The sequence below is a fragment of the Cervus elaphus genome, chromosome 33 (assembly GCF_910594005.1).
Source record: "Cervus elaphus chromosome 33, mCerEla1.1, whole genome shotgun sequence".
NCBI classification, from domain to species: Eukaryota; Metazoa; Chordata; class Mammalia; order Artiodactyla; family Cervidae; genus Cervus; species Cervus elaphus.
In genome coordinates, this window is record NC_057847.1 from 44,586,649 (window position 1) to 44,606,749 (window position 20,101).

The 20,101-nt window shown below is 36.5% G+C and overlaps 1 protein-coding gene across 3 annotated transcripts in view; it reads right to left on the reverse strand.

The window, feature by feature from the left end:
* Window positions 1-20,101, reverse strand: part of GALNT13 (polypeptide N-acetylgalactosaminyltransferase 13) — a 602,015-nt gene that overhangs the window by 526,337 nt on the left and 55,577 nt on the right. For all 3 annotated transcript variants that reach the window (XM_043894707.1, XM_043894705.1, XM_043894704.1), the window contains exon 3: window positions 5,090-5,335. In XM_043894707.1, coding sequence (XP_043750642.1) covers window positions 5,090-5,231 — 142 coding nt within the window. In that variant the 5' untranslated portion in view covers window positions 5,232-5,335. The remainder of the gene's footprint in view (window positions 1-5,089; window positions 5,336-20,101) is intronic.

The window sequence follows — 20,101 nt, forward strand, 5'->3', positions numbered from 1 at the left end:
CCTTCAGAAGTATCTTGGGTGTTCTTTTATCTTTATAATTCCATAAAAATTAGTGTTTTCTTCTTTAACTATTTACTTCCTACTTTTATCTTTTAGACCTCAGTTTAAATGTCACAGTCTCTATGAAGTTTTAGCTAGTACTCAAGATCCATTTCTAATATCCTAGATGCTCTACTCAGAGCACTGTTCTTCCTCATCCCAATACTCTCTGTGCTTTGTAATCATTTCTAAATTACATTTTTACTGAAAGAGACAGAGAGAGAAAGAAATTTTTAGTATTAACTATGTGCTGGAGAAGACTCTTGAGGGTGCATGGAGGGCAAGGAAATCAAACCAGTCAATCCTAAAGGAAATCAACTCTGAATACTCATTGGAAGGACTGATGCTAAAGCTCTAATACTTTGACCACCTGATGCAAAGAGCCAACTTGTTGGAAAAGACCCTGATGCCAGGAAAGACTGAAGGCAAAAGAAGATGAGGACAGCAGAGGATGAGATGGTTAGATAGCATCATTGACTCAATGGACATAAATTTGAGCAAACTCTGGGGGATAGAGGAGGACAGAGGAGTCTGGCATGCTATAATCCATGAGGTCACAAAGAATCAGAGGTGACTTAGTGATGGAACTATATATATAGTCCATCATTTTTTTTGAAGAGTCACTTCCTTTTGGGGGCTATACCCAGAATAACTTCCCCGGGTTGTGGACCTGACTCAGCCTGGACGGCAGAGCCTGGTGGAGTCCATTCAGACATTTCATTACTTTCACAGTGTTTAACAGACACTGATGAAGGGTCAGCATGAGCTACCACTCCACTGCGAGGCTTATCACGTCATCATGTTTAATTCTCACGGCAGCTCTGTGAAGTAAGATTTATTGACTTTAAGGTTCTCATCTTAAACGGAACACCAAGATTTTGTTAAGGAATTTGCTAAAAGTCACACAGCTATTAATAATTCACAGGGGAGGACTTGAGGACCAGGTTGGTCAATAAAGCTAGATTTTTAACCTTGGGGTGATCTATCTTGTAATGCCCCCTATGAAGTCTAAGGTGATTATACTTGGGATTGTTTCTTGTTTTTTGCCCATTACCAGACTATGTTCTTCTTTTTTATAATTGAGATATAATTGACACACAACTTTGAGTAAGTTTAAGATATACAACATGTTAACTTGAGAAGCACTTAAATAATTGATGATTTGGTAAATGAATGAACATATCTCAAAAATTAATTCAGAGTGTTTGCTAATATTGGGTATTTACAAGTGGTTTAAAATTTAGAACTAGAAGACATCTTAGAAACTACCTAGTCCAAAGCCTTTATTTTAATAATGGAGACAAAAACGTCCAGAAAGATCAACTTTTTTGGTCAAAAAATCCTGTTTTTAACATATCTAGAACCTGAAAATTTCAGCCAAGTGCACTTTGTACAATATCATCTACATGTAAATAAAATATTATTTTAAATACACAGCATGAGTTCCTAAATAAAGTAATATTCTGAAATAATGAGTAACAATAGAAGATGAAATTAAAACTAGAAAGCCTAATTTTCACTTTTTCAAGACAAATATTAATGTATAACATTAAAGAAGTATTCAAAGTAAAGAGAATATAGTTTAATTTTACATTTTAAGTACAAGGAAAAATTACTATTTCTGCCTTGCATCATTAAATTTTACATTTTGAGATTTGAAACTGAACATTAAGAACTTAAATCAGCAAAACTGCTCTTTAGGTACTTCCAGAAAAGGCTGTCATAGTTTTGCTGAATCAGATCATAAAATTTTTTGTGACCAATCTAGATGTCTCAGTCCAACAAATGACCAAGTTATCATACTAAACTGATGTGATCCATCAAATCACACTTCCACTTTCAGCCAAGCAGCTGCTCAACCAGTTCTAACAAGCAGAGAAGGCCGATTTATTCTGTGATTTTAACCAAAGATCAGCAAATCAATTCCCATGCTCATTTATCAAAAACTGATGGACTCATAAAGTTTTCCTCTTTGAATAATTCTAATATAAGGGCATAAAAAATGTATATAAACTATCTAAATGGGTCTAGGCTCAGTCACTTTCATATTACTTTCTCTCAATTTTTTTGTACTAGTCAGAAACTCTACTGAAAGAATTAGACTCATTTTGAAAAGAAGATAATCATAATTTATCCAGCTGGACCAGAGTATTATTGCAAAGTAAACTAAAGACATCCAACAAAATCACTCAACAAAAAATTAATTTTTAGAAATGTTTTTCTGAATTTCCCTACTCATACAATCAGATAGTATCAGTGAAATTCTCTTTCTTAGAATATTTTGATTAATAAATAACTTCAAAAATATCTATAATATTAGAAGCAAAATACATTTATTTAATGAATGGAAACCTCAAGTCAGTAAATTAGATTCACTTTTCCAAAAGGTACAAATACATCAACTGGGCTTCAAAGTTTACATTTCATCATGCTTATAAAAAAAACTTTTGCTATATAAGGAATTAATATAAACTAGATTTTTAAGAAAAAAAATGTTTAAAAATGTTAAAAAAAAGTCAAGGAGAATAAAATTATCTACTTCTGCTTCATTGACTACACTAAAGCCTTTGACTGTGTGCATAACAACAAACTGTGGAAAATTCTTAAGGAGATGGAGAAATCAGACCACCTTATCTGTCTCCTTAAAAGCCTGTATGTGGGTCAAGAAGCAACAGTTAAAACTGGACATGGAACAATGGGGTGGTTCAAAACTAGGAAAAGAGTATGTCAAGGCTGTATATTTTTACCCTGACAATTTAACCTAAATGCACAGAACATCATGTGAAGGAGTTTCCCAGGTGGCTCAGTGGTAACGAACCTACCTGCCAATGCAGGAGTTGTGGGTTCAGTCACCAGTTTGGGAAGATCCCCTGGAGAAGGAAATGTCAACCCACTCCAGTCTTCTTGCAATTTTTTTCTTTTTTTGTTATTTTTTTATTAATTTATTTATTTTAATTGGAGACTAATTACTTTACAATATTGTAGTGGGTTTTGCCATAGATTGACATGAATCAGTGATGGGTTTACATGTGTTCCCCATCCTGAACCCCCCTCCCACCTCCCTCCCCATCCCATCCCTCTGGGTCATCCCAGTGCACCATCCCTGAGCACCCTGTCTCAAGCATTGAACCTGGACTGGTGATCTGTTTCACACGTGATAATATACATGTTTCAATGCTATTCTCTCAGATCATTGCAACTTTTTTCTTGTAGTACTGTTACTTCCCTGATGGCTCAGATGGTAAAAATCTGCCTCAGTGCAGGAGACATGGACTTGATCCCCGGATTGGGAAGATCCTCTGAAGAAGGGAATGGCAATCCGCTCCATTATTCTTGCCTGGAGAATCCCATGGACAAAGGAGCCTGGTGGGCTATAGTCCATGGGGTCGCAAAGAGTTGGACACGGCTGAATGACTAACAATTTCATTTTCACAATTTTCACATCATGCGATATGCCAGTACAGATGATTCACAAGCTGGAATCAAGATGGAAGAATATCAATAATCTCAGATATGCATATGATGCCATCTTAATGGTAGAAAGTGAAGAGGAACTAAAGAGCCTCTTAATGAAGGTGAAAGAGAGTAATAAAGCTGGCTTAAAACTCAGTATTCAAAAAATGAAGATCATGGCAACTAGTCCTATTACTTCGTGGCTAAAAGATGGGGAAAAATTGGAAAGAGTGGCAGATTTTATTTTCTTGGGCTCCAAAATCACTGCAGATAGTGACTGCAGCCAGGAAATGAAAAGACACTTGCTCCTTGGAAGAAAATCTATGACAAACCTAGACAGCGTATTAAAAAGCAGAGACATCACTTTACCAATAAAGGTCTGTAGAGTCAAAGCTATGGTTTTTCTAGTAGTCATGTACAGATATAAGAGTTGGACCATAAAGAAGGCTGAGTGTCCGAGAATTGATTCTTTTGAACTGTGGTACTGGAGGAAATTCTTCAGAGTCCCTTGGACGGCAAGGAGATCAAAGAAGTCAAACCTAAAGGAAATCAACCCTGAATATTCATTGGAAGGACTGATGTTGAAGCTGAGGCTCCAAAGCTTTGGCCACATGATAGGAAGAGCCAACTCATTGAAAAAGAGCCTGATGCTGCAAGAGGAGAAGAGGGCAACAGAGGATGAGATGGTTGGATGGCTTCACTGACTCAATGAACATGAGTTTGAGCAAACTCAGGGAGACAGTGAAGGACAGGAAAGCTTGGCACGCTGCAGTTCATGGGGTTGTAAAGAGTCAAACATGACTTAGCAACTGAACAAAACAAAAACTAAAACTAATTTCAAGCATGCTCAAGTACTTTAGAAGCACTCATTCACTAGGAGTATTTCAGAAATAAATTAATGACATTTAAGCCAAAAGAAAACATAGAAACATTCCATGGAATAACTTTAGGAAATGAATGACTATATTTAATAAATCACCATTTATATAAATTATTGTGTTTCTTTACCTTCATGCTTATCTAGTCACTGACACTGGTTCCTTAAGAGGGAATATTGAGTGAAAATGAGTTTTTAACACACTTAAAATTATCTTTTGCCTTTAACTTAGGATGGCAAGCTGAGAGCCCACAAGTTAAATCTAGCCACCGACATGTTTTGCTTTTTAAAAAAGTGTCCTTCTTTTATTGCTTTTGGAAGTTTTGAGGGCTGTAATGTAGTCTCATTTTGCTACTTTCCTCACCATCTCACTTCAGTAGTTTTCCTTTTTTACATTATATTCTTGATCTCTAAAGGCTTATGCTTCTGAAAGACTAAATTTAAAATTCTGTCCAATTTGAATGCTCACTACAGTCACACAATGTTGGAATTATTAGAATTGGAAGGTACCTTAGAGGTGAGATAATTCCTCATTCCTTCCAACAAAACACTTGAGGCCAAGAAAAGTAAAGTAGCTTTACCATAGCTTAATGTACATTAACAATTCTGCCCAAATGCTCTTCTAAGAAACAGAACTCTTATTTTGAAATGTCATGTTTTACCATGAGTCACCACCATTCTTATTTGTATAAAAGAAACATCTGCTTTGTGAGTGCTTACCCCTGAGCGCAGGTAGCAGGGACCGCTCCTTCTTGTCATCACATTTGTTACATTCACTGAAGTACAAGAGTAAGAAGACATCCACGAGAACCCACATCAGTGAAGTGGCGAGAACCACCTTGCAGTAAACAAACCTCCTCATGTCTTCCCTTGACTTCTAGTTAACACGGAGATCAAAGACAGACACGGCTGCGATAAATCCAAGCCACAGAGCTGAACTCTCGGATAAAAGCAGGGTGCATCCCACTGTATTTGGGGAAAGAAGGAAAGAAGAAAAAATATCTCACAGTTTATTTTGCATAAATGTGATATAACATGAAACATATGACTATTTAATGCTCTCATATATATCAGCATTTGGCCTTCAAGTTTAGAATGAAAAGTCCAAATAAATGAGAGCTATAAGCAAGCCAAGGGGCTTAAATTCTAACAATTAATCCTAGGTCTGCCAATATATTGCTGGGCCCTTGGGAATCACTTGCTTTCTTCATGTTGTATTGCCTTTTGCTTAAAGTTCTATCACCATATTCTGTAAAGAACTAGGTTATAAAATAGTGCAGTTCTGAATTTACCATGATTCAGCACTTTTAAGGAGCCAATGTTGCTGAACTAGAGTCATCCTGAGTTATTATATATTGCAATGGCTAAGAGCTGGTCTTTACACAGATAGGCCTGGACTTACTCACTTCCTACATAGGGGAGACCTTGTAAGCCTCAGTTTTCTCATCTATAAAATGAAACTAACAGTGCCAAAACTAAAGATTTGCTATGAGGACCAAAAATTATAATGCTTGTAAACCATATTGCAGAATACAGTCATTAATATTAAGACATTTTTTAAAATATTTGACAAAAAGACAATTACATGAAGTAAGTCATCAGTTACTTATCCTTAAAAACCCATCTGATCTGCATGGAAAATAATCACTACAGATATGCTTTTGAGAATGGGTAGCACACATTCATAAAATTATCAGTGAATAATACATTGAATGTAAAGTGATTTAAAAGAAAGTAACCAGAGCAAGAATTCTAAAGGCAAAACAAAGACGTGTGCAATTAATAAGAGATACTTAAAGTAAGTGTGGACTTAATAACATATACTTTGTTTTATTTACACTACATAGAACAATAATAACTACCTTGCTATTTCTATCTATAGAATAATTATATCAACACAAAAATAGTCTCATATCATTGGCTACATTAAAATAATAGAAACTGAAATATAAATCCATTTACGTGAATAAGGTAAGTAACAATTTTGACAGATATTTGAGGAGAATAGCTATTAAATACAAAGATACTTGGACTATTTCAGAAACGCTTGTTTCAAAATAAAAACATCAAAGTACAATTTGCTGAGGCAGAAGTTCTTTAAATTAATGGCAGCTGACCTTGTATCATAAAGCAACACAAATGCTATTGCCTATCACAATCTGATCAGAGTAGTAGCAATTCAAAGCTTACATAAAGTGACAATTTAAAAAAATATTATAACAGAGCCTACTTTCAACAACTACATAAAATTTACATTTATTCAACAAATATTTTTAAAAAATAGAACATATACAATCTAAGGAATGCATGATATTTGACAGTGGTTCTTTTTCTTGAAAAACAGCATGCTAATTATTTAGTTTCATTTCAACTTCATTTTTCTGCAAAAATTATAAGTAAACATTGGAACTCAGCCTCTAAACCTGACAACAAGGGAAGGATTCCCACATATATTTTTCCTGTTACTTTATGTATGTGTCACTGAATATGAGATTTGAAACAATTCAACCTATTTAATTTTCTGTCTTTCTTTGAACATAAGATGGAGCAGGTTCCTTCAGTTTATTGTAGGAAAAGAGCCTTGTTTTAAGTAAAAGTATATATTACACTGATCCTAGCTAAATGGTCATTCCCAGATTTGAAGGAAAACCTTAAAATAAAACATCCCATAATAAAAAAAATTTATATGTTATATAAGATCTATGTATTATAGGATATTTTATGATAAAGATCTATAATAAAAGACATAAAAAGAACCATGACTGGCTGTCATAAAGTGGAATTATGAATTTAAGTAAGCATTTGCCTCTCTGTGCTTCATTTTCTTTACTTATATTTCCTTCCCCATCTACCTCACAAAATTGTGAGACGTAAGCAAGATAAAGTATGAGAACATTATTTTAAAAGAAATATAAAGAATATTATAATAATACAAAATCTAAAATCACTTAATATTAAATATTAAAATGTCTTAGATAAGTCATTTCCTAATAAGAGCCTAATAGTTAAGGTTATTGAGAATGTAATTTAAACTTTAACCATAACAGAAAATGAAAGTTACATCTTATTATCACTTCAAGCATTATTCAAATTATTGTAATTTCATACCCTGCTAGATCCATATATCAAGAAACTGAGAAAACTCTAACTTTACTATATTATGTGATAAAACTAAGTTGCTCTTTAAATATTTTAATTTATGAAACAATCTTTCCTTATATATATATCAAGTTTTTAATTCTATCTACTGTGAAAACATCTCTACCTTGAAAACATACTAAATTTTATCATTTGTCATCTGCTAGTACTTCTAAAATAGTAATCACATACACTGTTTCAATTCTCTTCTTAAGAACAAAACTGATTGAGCAGAAGCATGGCACAATACACAAAGTAACACTAACCAACATAAGCACAATTGGTGGTCCAAGTTTATCTAAGAGAATCAACATTTCTTCCAGTAAGACCCTATTTATTTGCAAACACTACTGTTTCTCAAGCCAAATCCAAGTTCTGGTTTGCCAAATCAACGTGGAACATGGCTAACTTTGCATCACTGACAGGCTCTTCTACCCTTTTCTAATTGTTTCAAAGTTTTGAACACAGTATTCCCCTCTTTAAAATATTTCTCTAGATAGGAAAAAAATCAGGAGTTAGAGAGCTATCAAGCGTCATCTTGCTAATCATATTGTCATTCCTTTTTTTTTTTCTTGTGCACTAAATAATGGTATTAGCCATAGACTTTGAGATATTACAGAATTTTTGTTTGAAAACATGCACCAATTTTAATATTCTATAAAAAAGGATCTCAAATATAAAAAAAAGAAGATCTAAGTAAAGCTTAGAAGTTTGATAAGTATGTTTTTAAAGTAAGACTTTTTGTTTTAGTTATAAGGCTATCACTTACCTGGGTTGGGGGGGGCGGTCTACTTTAGTTGCTGTTAGATACATTTTTATCTCTAGTCAAATGCTTTCTTTTGTAGAAAACTACATAATTGGTGCAAATACATTCAATTTATTTTATGAAGCTATACTTGAGGCTCCCAAAGGATGAATGAAGCTCCTGGAAAACTTTTGGCAGTGCTTCCAGAACATTCCGGCTACCAACACACTTTAAATGTTTTAAGTAGTTAGGCAGGAACTTCTGGGAGCTGATGACTGGACAATTATGCATTTTAGTTTAATGACTAAAAATTATAGTGAGTAAGCTTTGAAAAAATTACCCTGAATTAATTACAGTTATTGACAGAAAGACTGGTCTTCACATGAATGAAAATCTAAAATTCAGGTGGACTAGATGAATCTACCCATAGCCTAAATCAAACAGGGCACTGTGAAAACCACTGTAAACCATAAAAACCATGCCACAAGGAAAGATACAGTAAGAGACAAAGAAACAGCCAATGATAATGTTAAATGAATGCCTTATGTGGAAAGATGGTGGAAAAAAGAAAAAAATGCCCTCACTTGTCTTTAAGGAAACTTCACATATTCATAACATAAAATGTGACTATTAGTAGGAAACTAAGCATAAGACCTGCTGAGTTATGATGCCATGACCTGAATCTGAGTTCCACACGCACTTACTCTGTAGCTTAGTTCAAGTTACCTAAATGTTCTATGCCTTTTTCTAGTCACAAAATATAAACAGTAGTTGTTGTTTACTCAGTCATATCTTACTTTTTATAGACCCCATGGACTGCAGCCTTCCAGACTCCTCTGTCCATGGGATTTCCCAGGCAAGAATACTGGAGTGGGTTGCCATTTCTTCTACAGGGATCTTACCAACCTAGGGATCAAACCCACATCTCTTGCAATGCAGGCAGATACTTTACCACTGCGCCACTGGGGAATCCCCAAAATATAGTTGAGAAACATATTATGGTCATCTGAATCAGTTCATCAGTTCAGTTCAGTTGCTCAGTTGTGTCCGACTCTTCGCGACCCCATGAACTGCAGCACGCCAGGCCTCCCTGTCCATCACCAACACCCGGAGTTCACCCAAACCCATGTCCATTGTGACGGTGATGCCATCCAACCATCTCATCCTCTGTTGTCCCCTTCTCCTCCTGCCCTCAATCTTTCCCAGCATCAGGATCTTTTCCAATGAGTCAGCTCTCCGCATCAGGTGGCCAAAGTACTGGAGTTTCAGCTTCAACATCAGTCCCTCCAATGAACACCCAGGACTGATCTCCTTTAGGATGGACTGGCTGGATAACCAAACATATATTTCTTATAGCTACCTCATAAGGCTCTGAGGATCTAATTAATTAATTGTATGTACAAAGTTCTTATAATGGTTCCTGACACATAGGAGGAGTTCAATATATAGTAGTAATAGCAATTACTAATAGTAGTAACAGTACTTGAGGCACAGTAGTGCCTCTTGAGAAACCTGTATGCAGATCAGGAAGCAACAGTTAGAACTGGACATGGAACAACAGACTGGTTCCAAATAGGAAAAGGAGTATATCAAGGCTGTATGTTGTCACCCTGCTTATTTAACTTATATGCAGAGTACATCACGAGAAACGCTGGGCTGGAGGAAGCACAAGCTGGAATCAAGATTTCCAGGAGAAATATCAACCACCTCAGATATGCAGATGACACCACACTTATGGCAGAAAGTGAAGAAGAACTAAAAACCCTCTTGATAAAGTGAAACAGGAGAGTGAAAAAGTTGGCTTAAAGCTCAACATTCAGAAAACTAAGACCATGGCATCCAGTCCCACCACTTCATGGCAAATAGATGGGTATACAGTGGAAACAGTGGCTGACTTTATTTTTCTGGGCTCCAAAATCACTGCAGATGGTGATTGCAGCCATGAAATTAAAAGACGTTTACTCTTTAGAAGGAAAATTATGACCAACCTAGATAGCATATTGAAAAGCAGAGACATTACTTTGTCAACAAAGGTCCGTCTCGTCAAGGCTATGGTTTTTCCAGTGGTCATGTATGGATGTGATAGTTGGACTGTGAAGAAAGCTGAGTGCCAAAAAATTGATGCTTTTGAAGTGTGGTATTGGAGAAGACTCTTGAGAGTCCCTTGGACTGCAAGGAGATCCAACCAGTCCATCCTAAAGGAGATCAGTCCAGGGTGTTCATCGGAAGGACTGATGTTGAAGCTGAAACTCCAATACTTTGGCCACCTGATGCAGAGAGCTGACTCATTGGAAAAGACCCTGATGCTGGGAAAGATTGGGGGTAGGAGGAGAAGGGGACAACAGAGGATGAGATTGTTGGATAGCATCACCGACTCAATGGACATCAGTTTGGGTAAACTCTGGGAGTTGGTGATGGACAGGGAGTCCTGGCCTGCACGGGGTTGCAAAGAATCAGACACGACTAAGCTACTGAGCTGAACTGAACAGGAATCGTTATTATCATCATGAATAGCATTGAAAGAACAAGAAAAAATGAATGAGGATTCTCTTCACTAATCCTTAGAGAAGCAGTGTACATTCAGTATGTGTGTGGTCAGGAGTCAGGATGAGCATCACAGATATGTTTCGTATTTACAAATATATTAATATTTATATTATATTGAAATATATGTAATATGAGAGCATTATAAATATATTTTATATTTACTTATTAGACATATATTTAACAGATGCAGTTGCCGATAGAATATGAGTTACACAGGACTTTACAGTTGTTAAAACTCATTGAACTGTACACTTAAGATCTGTGCATCTCAGTCTATGTAAATTATATTTCATTTTTAAAGGCGAAACCAAAATGTTTATGTACGTATTGCATGATTCCCTGATTTACTCAAAATTTTATTAACTAGAGAAATTATAGTCCAACTGCATCAGATAAGAGCACTTCTACTTCCTACCTTTCTGATCTCATTTCGTACCATTGTTCTCCACACCAGTCCCTTGAGTCTCCTGGCTGTTCCTCACACGTACCAATCACCATCTCGCCCCGGGGCTGTGCATACGCTGTGTTCTCTGCCCACTGATACAGTCATGGCTTCCTGCTCTAACATCCTTCAGATCTTACTTTCTAGTCAAATCACGGAGACCTTTCCTATCAACTTATAAATAGCACACAATTTAATAACTCTGTATTTCCTTAGCTCACTTTATTTTACTCTTGGTACCTGTTAATACTCTCCTAGCATATTTTTTTAAATGCATTTTTTAAAAGTTTGTTCATCATTTGTCTCTTTTTCTTAAATAATTAACTCTATGAAAGCCAGATTGCACATTTTACATATGTCCTCTCTCACCTCAAAAATAGATTTAAATTTTAAAACTCCAGCATTGCTGTTATATGTGGAATTGTGTGCCTCCCTCCCCAAGAAGATTCATGTGTGAAGTCTTAACCCCCAGTATTTTAGAATGTGACTGTATTGGGGGATAGATCCTTTAAAGAGGTAATTAAGTTAAAATAAGGTCATACAAAGGGACCCTCATCCAATATGACTGGTATCCATATGAGAAGATGTTATTAGGAGACAAACACAGAGAAAAGGCCATGAGAAGACAGAGAAGGCAATCATCTGCACACCACAGAGAAAGGCTTCAGGATGAAACTAACTCTACTGACACACCGATTTGGACTTCTGAAATCTGTTGGAAAATAAATTTCTGTTGTTTAAGTCTGTCATACTTTGTTATGGCAGCCTTAGCATACCAATACACTGGTTAAATTTAACTTTCCCTTACACCACTCCTACATGCAAACAGATGAACATGACTAGAAAGAAACCCCAAAAATATGCTGCCTGTTCTCATTTTAAATCTATGAACTCATACTGGACTCGCAGTGCCTCAGAGCCATCCTGCAATAGCTCCAGTCAAATCAATTTCCATTCCTCAGATAACTTTGCACCTTGTTTGCCTTCAGACTGCCATCTCCACACCATTTCCTCTCAGCTCATCACTACGTGTATACATTTAGCAAGAAGATATAAACAGTCAGAAGAGGATTTTGCTTACTGCCATGTAGAGTTTATCAACTTGCTAGTTCCCATGACTGCCACCCCTAAATCTGCAAGTCTGAGTGTGATGATGGATGAACTATCTTTTAAGGAGTATAACATTCTCTGACCCCACACATTCATGGGCTTTACTGATGCACTTGTCTCTTCTGCCTCAGTTTTTCTCCTTGAATAAGTCATTTCTATCAATACAAAGATGCCATGTGAATAATCATCTTAAACTAATTTGACCCCACATCTCTTTTCATCTATGCTTCCAGTTCTCTGCTCACCTTGAATGCAAAACTCCTGGAAAGAACTACGTATAATCATTGCCTATACATCCCATATCCTTGTCCTTCCATCCTATTTTAAACCCAACAGTCTTTAGCCCTCACCATTATGTGGAAGACTTATTTGAGACAGTCATGGCCAAATCCATTGGTCAGTTCTCAGACATTATCTTACGTAAGTCCTAAGCAGGTTTTGACACAACTTAGCCAAAATACTTTGTACTATTTTCTGACAGCTCTTTTTTTCACACCCCTATTCGACCTTGCAGAAAATTCTATTGGCTTTATCTATACTCCAGTATTCTTACCTGAAGAATTCCATAGACAGAGGTGCCTGGCAGGCCACTTACTATCCATGGGGTTGCAAAGAGTTGGACATATGACTGAGTCACTAACACTTTCACTTTCTGCCTATAGATTTAACCTACATAATCACCAACTTGATATATTGCTTTAACTTTAAAAAAAAAAAAAACTGCTTTATTGAGATAGAATTCACATACTATCCAATCCAATCCAAACATTTAAAATGTACAATGCAATGGCTTGTAGTATAGTCACAGAGTTGTGCATCCATTGCCGCAATCAACTTTAGAACACTTTCATTTCCTTGAAAGAAAACAACTCCTCTTCACTCTCCAATCCTCCCATAGCCCTAGGTCTAGGTTACCACTAATTGAGTATCTATCTCAATAGATTTGCCTGTTATGAACATTCCACATAAATAAAGTCATACAACATATTGTCCTTTGTTACTCTCTTCTTCAGTTAGTATGTTTTCAAGACTTTATCCGTGTTGTAGTACATCCCAGTATTTGACTTCTTTTTCTCGACAAATAATATCCATTGCATGAATGTATCAGATTTTATTTATCAGTTGATCCACATTTGGGTTAATTCCACCTTTTGGCTATCATGAATAATTTGGTGATGAACATTCATGTACAAGTTTTGATATATGGGCAAATACATATGGACATATGCATTTCTTGAGTACATATGTAAGAGTAGGATCCATTTTCTTAAATACATTCCCATAAAACCTATTCTCCACACAGAAGTAAATTTGGTCATGTTAAAATTAAATTTTAACCAGATCTTTTCTAAGTTCTGATCATTATTGACCAATGGTTTTTTTTATTACATATATTAATAAAATAAATTCCAAATCCCTAACTTTGCCTATAAAACAACCAAATCTGGACCTTGACTGCCTTTCAGATTTCATCTTCTCACTCTCTCATTTACTTAATGCACTCCAGAATCTTCATGCTTGAAGTACTCTCTAGAACACTGTTCTCCTAAATAATGAAACAATCTTTCACCCTTTCTTTATTCCGATCACTGCTCAAATATCCCCAGAGAGTTCTTTTCTGGACCAACTTATCTAAGATAATGCCCTCCCACCATCTATGCAATATACTTATGTGGTTGATTCAGAATACTTATCACTAGTACTTGTTAATTTATTTACTGCCTGATTCTCACCATGGAATTACATCTATTATTCTCTGTGCTATCCTTAAGATACCAAAAACATTTTTTGGCACAAAATTGGTGCTCAGTCAACATCTGTTGAATGAATGAATGCAAGAAGGACTGAGAAGTAAAAAGTCTGGTAAAAATGCACAGAAAATTATACAAACTCTGGCAATAATAATAATGAAAACTGAAAACACTGTATTAAACATTCATTTGTTTGAGCTGTGGGTAAATGGTGCTCTAAACTGAAAGTAATTGCTCACTACATAAAGCTGCTCTCTTGTTCCATGCCCTCTGATACTTCTGGTCCCCTCTGCCCAAACCTCAACTGCTTTAAGATAAAAACATAATTAAGGGTGAAGCTGAAGTAGCCTCTTAGCAGAGCCGACTGAGTTCATATGTACCTGTTTAAATATGGTTCAGAAATGAAGGCGGGATAATGGGAGCAGAGTTCCCATCTACAGCTCTGTGTGAGTACATCTCTGTTTGGTACAGGATCTCATGTCATCATCCTACCCAGTCTCAGGTTACACTGTGCTGTTCTAGTCCAATAAACTACCTCCAACTATGTGACCCATGGAACTAACCCGAGTCATGTTTTCTGATTTCCAGACCGCCTACAGTCTGACAATGGTATGTCTTCTGTCACAAAGGCCATTCAACAATGGGACAACAATCAAGGCATTAGATTTTCCTTGGTTGGATATGGTTTCCTTGGAGATGGTTGGATAGCATCACAGATTCAATGGACATGAACTTGGGCAAACTCCAGGAGATAGTGAAGGACAGGGAGGCCTAGTGTGCTGCAGTCTATGGGTCGCAAAGAGTCAGACATGACTTAGCGACTGAACAATAACAATTAGATTTCCCACACTTTCTACTATTCAAAGTTTTTGTTGAATATTGTAACAATCTCTTTAAAAACCGAAAAAGATATATGACCAAACTTCTAATCACCTCCTGGTACACCCACCTGAGCAAGAGAATTGGTCTATTGAATTTGGCCTTCCCAAAAGAAAGTTCATCTTCTCTTGGCTACCTACTGACTAATGATCAGGATAAAATGGGTAGGGAATTGTATAAAATTAATTTTGAAAACATGGATTCCACCCTGTCCATTCCTGAATGTGATGGACTTTTTTTTCTCCAACAACAACCTCGAGCCAGCCTAGATGGCATGCCGCTAGCTGACAGTGAAGCCAAAAGGAGGCCTAGAGTATTAAAACTTAATTCTGACCCCACCACCTGGATTTTTCTATTGAACTGACATGGTCCTAGACCATGAGGATAAGAAGCCCTTGGTGGTGTACATTGTTAACCAAATCCCACTACAATATTCCATGTGGGCCAACCTAGAAAATACCTGTAATTTTTTGTAAAAACTCCCTTGTCCTACTTATATTTAACTCTCCTCTATGAAAGATCTGGGTCTGAGTAAAAGATGATTGAAAAAAGAGGTGATGTTATATTTATTAGACTGGGACACACAAATGTTACGGCTATGGAGGGAACTTGACAACTTTGATGTCTGAGGAGGAAGCAAATTGTTTATGAAGAGGTGTAAGGAAGGACTGGGAGACTAACTCATGTTGTTCTCTTGGTCACCCCAACATTAGAGCCTGGCAGGATAATCACATGGTCTACCCCAGTGAAGCAGCTTCTGCAGCTGGCAATCTGATCTACTGTTTCTTTGCTGCCTTATCCATGTGCTATAAAATAGAAATGTTATATAGACCAGTCCTGAACTACTCTGCTGCGCCTGATACCTTCAATGGCAGTTTCCAAAACGGGATTCCTTCTCCACTTCTCTGAGCAGCATTGGGTTATGCTCCATATGGCAATCCAGGCTAGAAATCTTCAGTGATAAGGCACATGCTTAGCCATATCAATGTAGTAGTGATCCAAACCAAGTTTAACCACAAATATTGAACTGGAGTGAACCATGCCCCTTTAGACTTTATGTTTGTAGCTGGGGCAGGATGGCTTATGGACTATCTTGCCATTGGGTACTGAGGTACTTGATTGTCTTTTGCAATGAGAACAAAGGATCAACACATCAGGCTACATTCCCTTGCACTAGTCACATGGATAATAAGGTGGCCTAGACTACATTTGGGCTATACAAAAATAAGACATACTGAAATCCTCTGAGACTTATTTACAATGAGTGAGTCCATGATCTGAGAGACCTGATTAAAGTCAATACTGCAGGTTCACCTAATCCTGCTGCTTTATGTCCTATTTATAATAACGTCAAGTAAATATGGCATGAGAAAAATTGAAGAAAATTATCCTCAGCCTCTGTCAGATTAATCAAGGCATTGAATGGAATGGCATACTCATGTGAAATTTCACAAGAAGCCAAAATGATGGGGGACCCAAGGGTAGCTCTCATTGGAAGGCCTTCCTCCTTAGGATGTCTCACAGTCCTACAGGTGTATGCCTAGATTCAGGTCCCCGTCACTCTTCACCCAGGCCATTTCTCAGGGCTGTGTTTACAGTGAGCAGTGTAAACAATGAGATGAGATTTTTCTCTAGGACCAAGAGCAGCTCTTTACTGCTTTATATAAAATGGTGGATTCGCTATGGTTTTTTGTTCTTTTCCTGAAATTCAACCTCATCATGTTGTCAGTATGCATTGGGGCCAGTCCACATTTCCTCCAGGAGATCTGGTAGGTAAGAAGAGCTGATACAAACATGTTGAAACTTAAGAACCTGCCGTGCCATGACTAAAAATGCCCTTTTCTCTGACATAGGAGTCTATTCTGCCAACCTCTGTGAACCAGTAACAAACTAATTTATTAGCAGATTCTTTACCGTCTGACCCACCAGAGGAGCACAGCTTTCCATTAAGTACAATCAAATTCCAGGCCCTTCATAGACCTGAAATCATCGCACAAAGAAAAATCGAGAAGTCTGTATGTGTGCGTTTTCATACATATAGAAATTTTTCTAAAAGGATACACTGGCTAAATTTGATAGTCTCTGAGGAGTAGAACTGATTCATAGTCTTCTGTAGTACTGAATTTTTAATAACAGCATATATTACTTCCAGAATAAAACTATCGTTTTAATTATAAAAAGTAATGTACATCCTTCATTTATCCTATAGATAAAATTGATTACTGATACAGATGCCAACACCTATGCTAGGTACTAAAGATAAAACAGATAAAAAGATACAATCTCTGCCTTCCTTATTTAGGATCCAGGATGGGAGACAGACAAGAGCATCAGAGTAGGGATAAGAAAAGATGTAAGTGAAATATTTGGAGTAATTCCAAGATGTGGAACTCATTTCAACATATAATTATAATCTGTAACTATTCATGTTAAGAGAATACAGCAATAGAATAATTGTGCATAGAGGTTGAAGGAAAGGTGAAGCTTTACAGAGAATATGTATAAGATAGACATTATTTTTCAAGGCAGTTTGTTATATATTGGCCTTATAAGTCACTCTTGGGTATAGAAATAACCATTCTATGAAGATATTGTGAATATTAAAGTCTAAAATATATGTTAATGAGATTCTACAAGCAATGTGTGTTCAGTCACTCAGTCACGTCTGACTCTTTTGCGACCCCATGGACTGCAGCCCACCAGGCTCCTCTGTCCATAGGATTTCCCAGGCAAGAATACAATAAGGGTTGCCTTTTGCTTCTCCAGGGGATCTTCCCCGTCAAGGGATTGAACCTGAGTCTGCTGCTTTGGCAGATGGATTCTTTACCATGAGTGCCAGCTTGTCACTGTTCAGCCGATTAGTCGTGTCCAACTCTGCAACCCCATGGACTACAGCACACCAGCTTCCCTGTCCTTCACCATCTCCTGGACTTTGCTCAGATTCATGTTCATTGAGTTGGTGATGCCAACCAACCATCTCGTCCTCTGTCATCCCGTTCTCTTCCTGCCTTCCATCTTTCCCAGCATCAGAGTCTTTTCCAATGAGTCGGCTCTTTGCATCAGGTGACCAAACCATTGGAACTTCAGCTTTAGCATCAGTCCTTCCAATGAATATTAAGGATCGATTTACTTTAAGATTGACTGATTTGATCTCCTTGAAATTAAGTCTTCACAGAAAAAGCTCGCAAAAAGCAATACATGACCCTCAAAAAGTAATGAAATTAAGTTTTAAAAACTATATTCAACCACCTAAAACCTGCTCATCTTATCTTTGTTTTAGGTATTTAATAACTGCTCAGTATTCATTCTGGGCTTCTCAGGTTGCTCAGTAGGTAAAGAATCTGCCTGTAGTACAGTAGACACATGAGATGCAGGTTCGATCCCTGGGTCAGACAGATCCCTTGGAGGAGGGCATGGCAACCCACTCCAATATTCTTGCCTGGAGAATCCCACGGACAGAGGAGCCTGGTGAGCTACAGTCCAGAAGGTCACAAAGAGGCAGCCACGCTGAAGCAACTGAGCACTCACAGTATTCATTTTATAACATGATATACCAGTGGATTAAGCTTGTTCATTAATAGTTGATGAGAGAGGAAAACAGGAATCCAAAATGTTCATCTGGATGTAAAACCCAGAGATTTAAGGCAGTAGTAGGGGATTTAGACAGTTCCCAGTTGACATTTACCAGCAAGCTAGCCATCTTCTGCCATAAATAACATGATTACAAAGAAAATAAATAATGCCACTGAGACAGTAAACCATTAGAAAATCTTAACCTCAGCTTCCTACTTCTTAGCTGGTCTTAAGGATTCTGATTTCTTCACGACAAAAGATTAAGGAATGAATTGCAAGTGTTCCTCCTTTGATATATGCATGGTAGTATGGATATTTCTTATCTAGACATTCTTCCAAATGTTTATTTATAGAAAATAAAGAAGAAGAATATCATATTAGCTTATAAAAGTACATCAGAGTCACTCTGCTCCAGCAGGCAATTAGTGGGAGATGAAAAGAAAGTGAAGTATAATGAAGCAAAACCCCACAACTCTAGGGCACAAAAGGACTCCAACAGCACAAAGGAGAGGATATAGAAGGACTTGGTTACAGAAAGTTGCAGAAGTAAAACCAACTAAAGCTGCTTTCTAAAATTCTATCCTAAAATTACACAAATATAAATAAAATTTTATTTGTCATCTCCATTTAGTAAAATTTTTACCATAGTTGATACATGAGAGAAAGACATACCTTTCTTAAGATTTTAAAAATATTAACAAGTGAAATATTCAACTTCTTCCACTCAAAAAAAAAACCGCAAACACTTTATTAAAACTACTGTATCCCTACATAATAGTTTGATTTGCAGCTTTAGTTTTCAGGTTTTTGTTTTCTTTCCCTGCACCCTTCCTGGTGGAGTTTTTAATCATACATTAAGTGCCTCAAAAGGTAGACAATCAGAAGGAAGAAGTACATAAAGAATTAAAAATAAGAATACTGAATAATTAGCCCCCAATTAATTAAAAATAAAGTGAAATTATTAAATCCCTAAAGAATTAAAATTCATCTTCTTACTAGCAAAGTAAACTTGTTATCTGAAATTGCTAAAAACTGTAACTTGTTAATCAATATAAAGCAATATAATATAATGAACCATATAATCCAATATCAGAAAACAAGGAAATATTATAAAGTAAGGTTATTTGCCAAAAACACATGAGAAAGAGAAAAACATGCCTCTTTACAAAATTCTAAAGTTGAGCAGAGATTACCATTATATCCAAGAAGCACATGAACAGGCAAGTGGAAAACAAGACTACATTTTCCCTATTATCTGGGGAAAATATTAAAATTCCTTTAACTAGGGATTGTGCCACTTAAAGAACTGCAAATTAAAATCAAATACTGTTTTTGAGAAAATTAACTTTATAGATGGGATAAAATGGGCGCTTACTGGTAGAAATATAAATTGGAAAATTTTTTTTTGAAAGAAATGTGATTTATTTAAAAATGATCTTTGACCTGCTTTCTTAAAAAATAATCCTGTACTTTGAACTAGTGATTTCTCCACTGCAAAACTCCCTTGTTAAAAAACCCCATACTAAAGAAAAGGCTTTATGCACAAT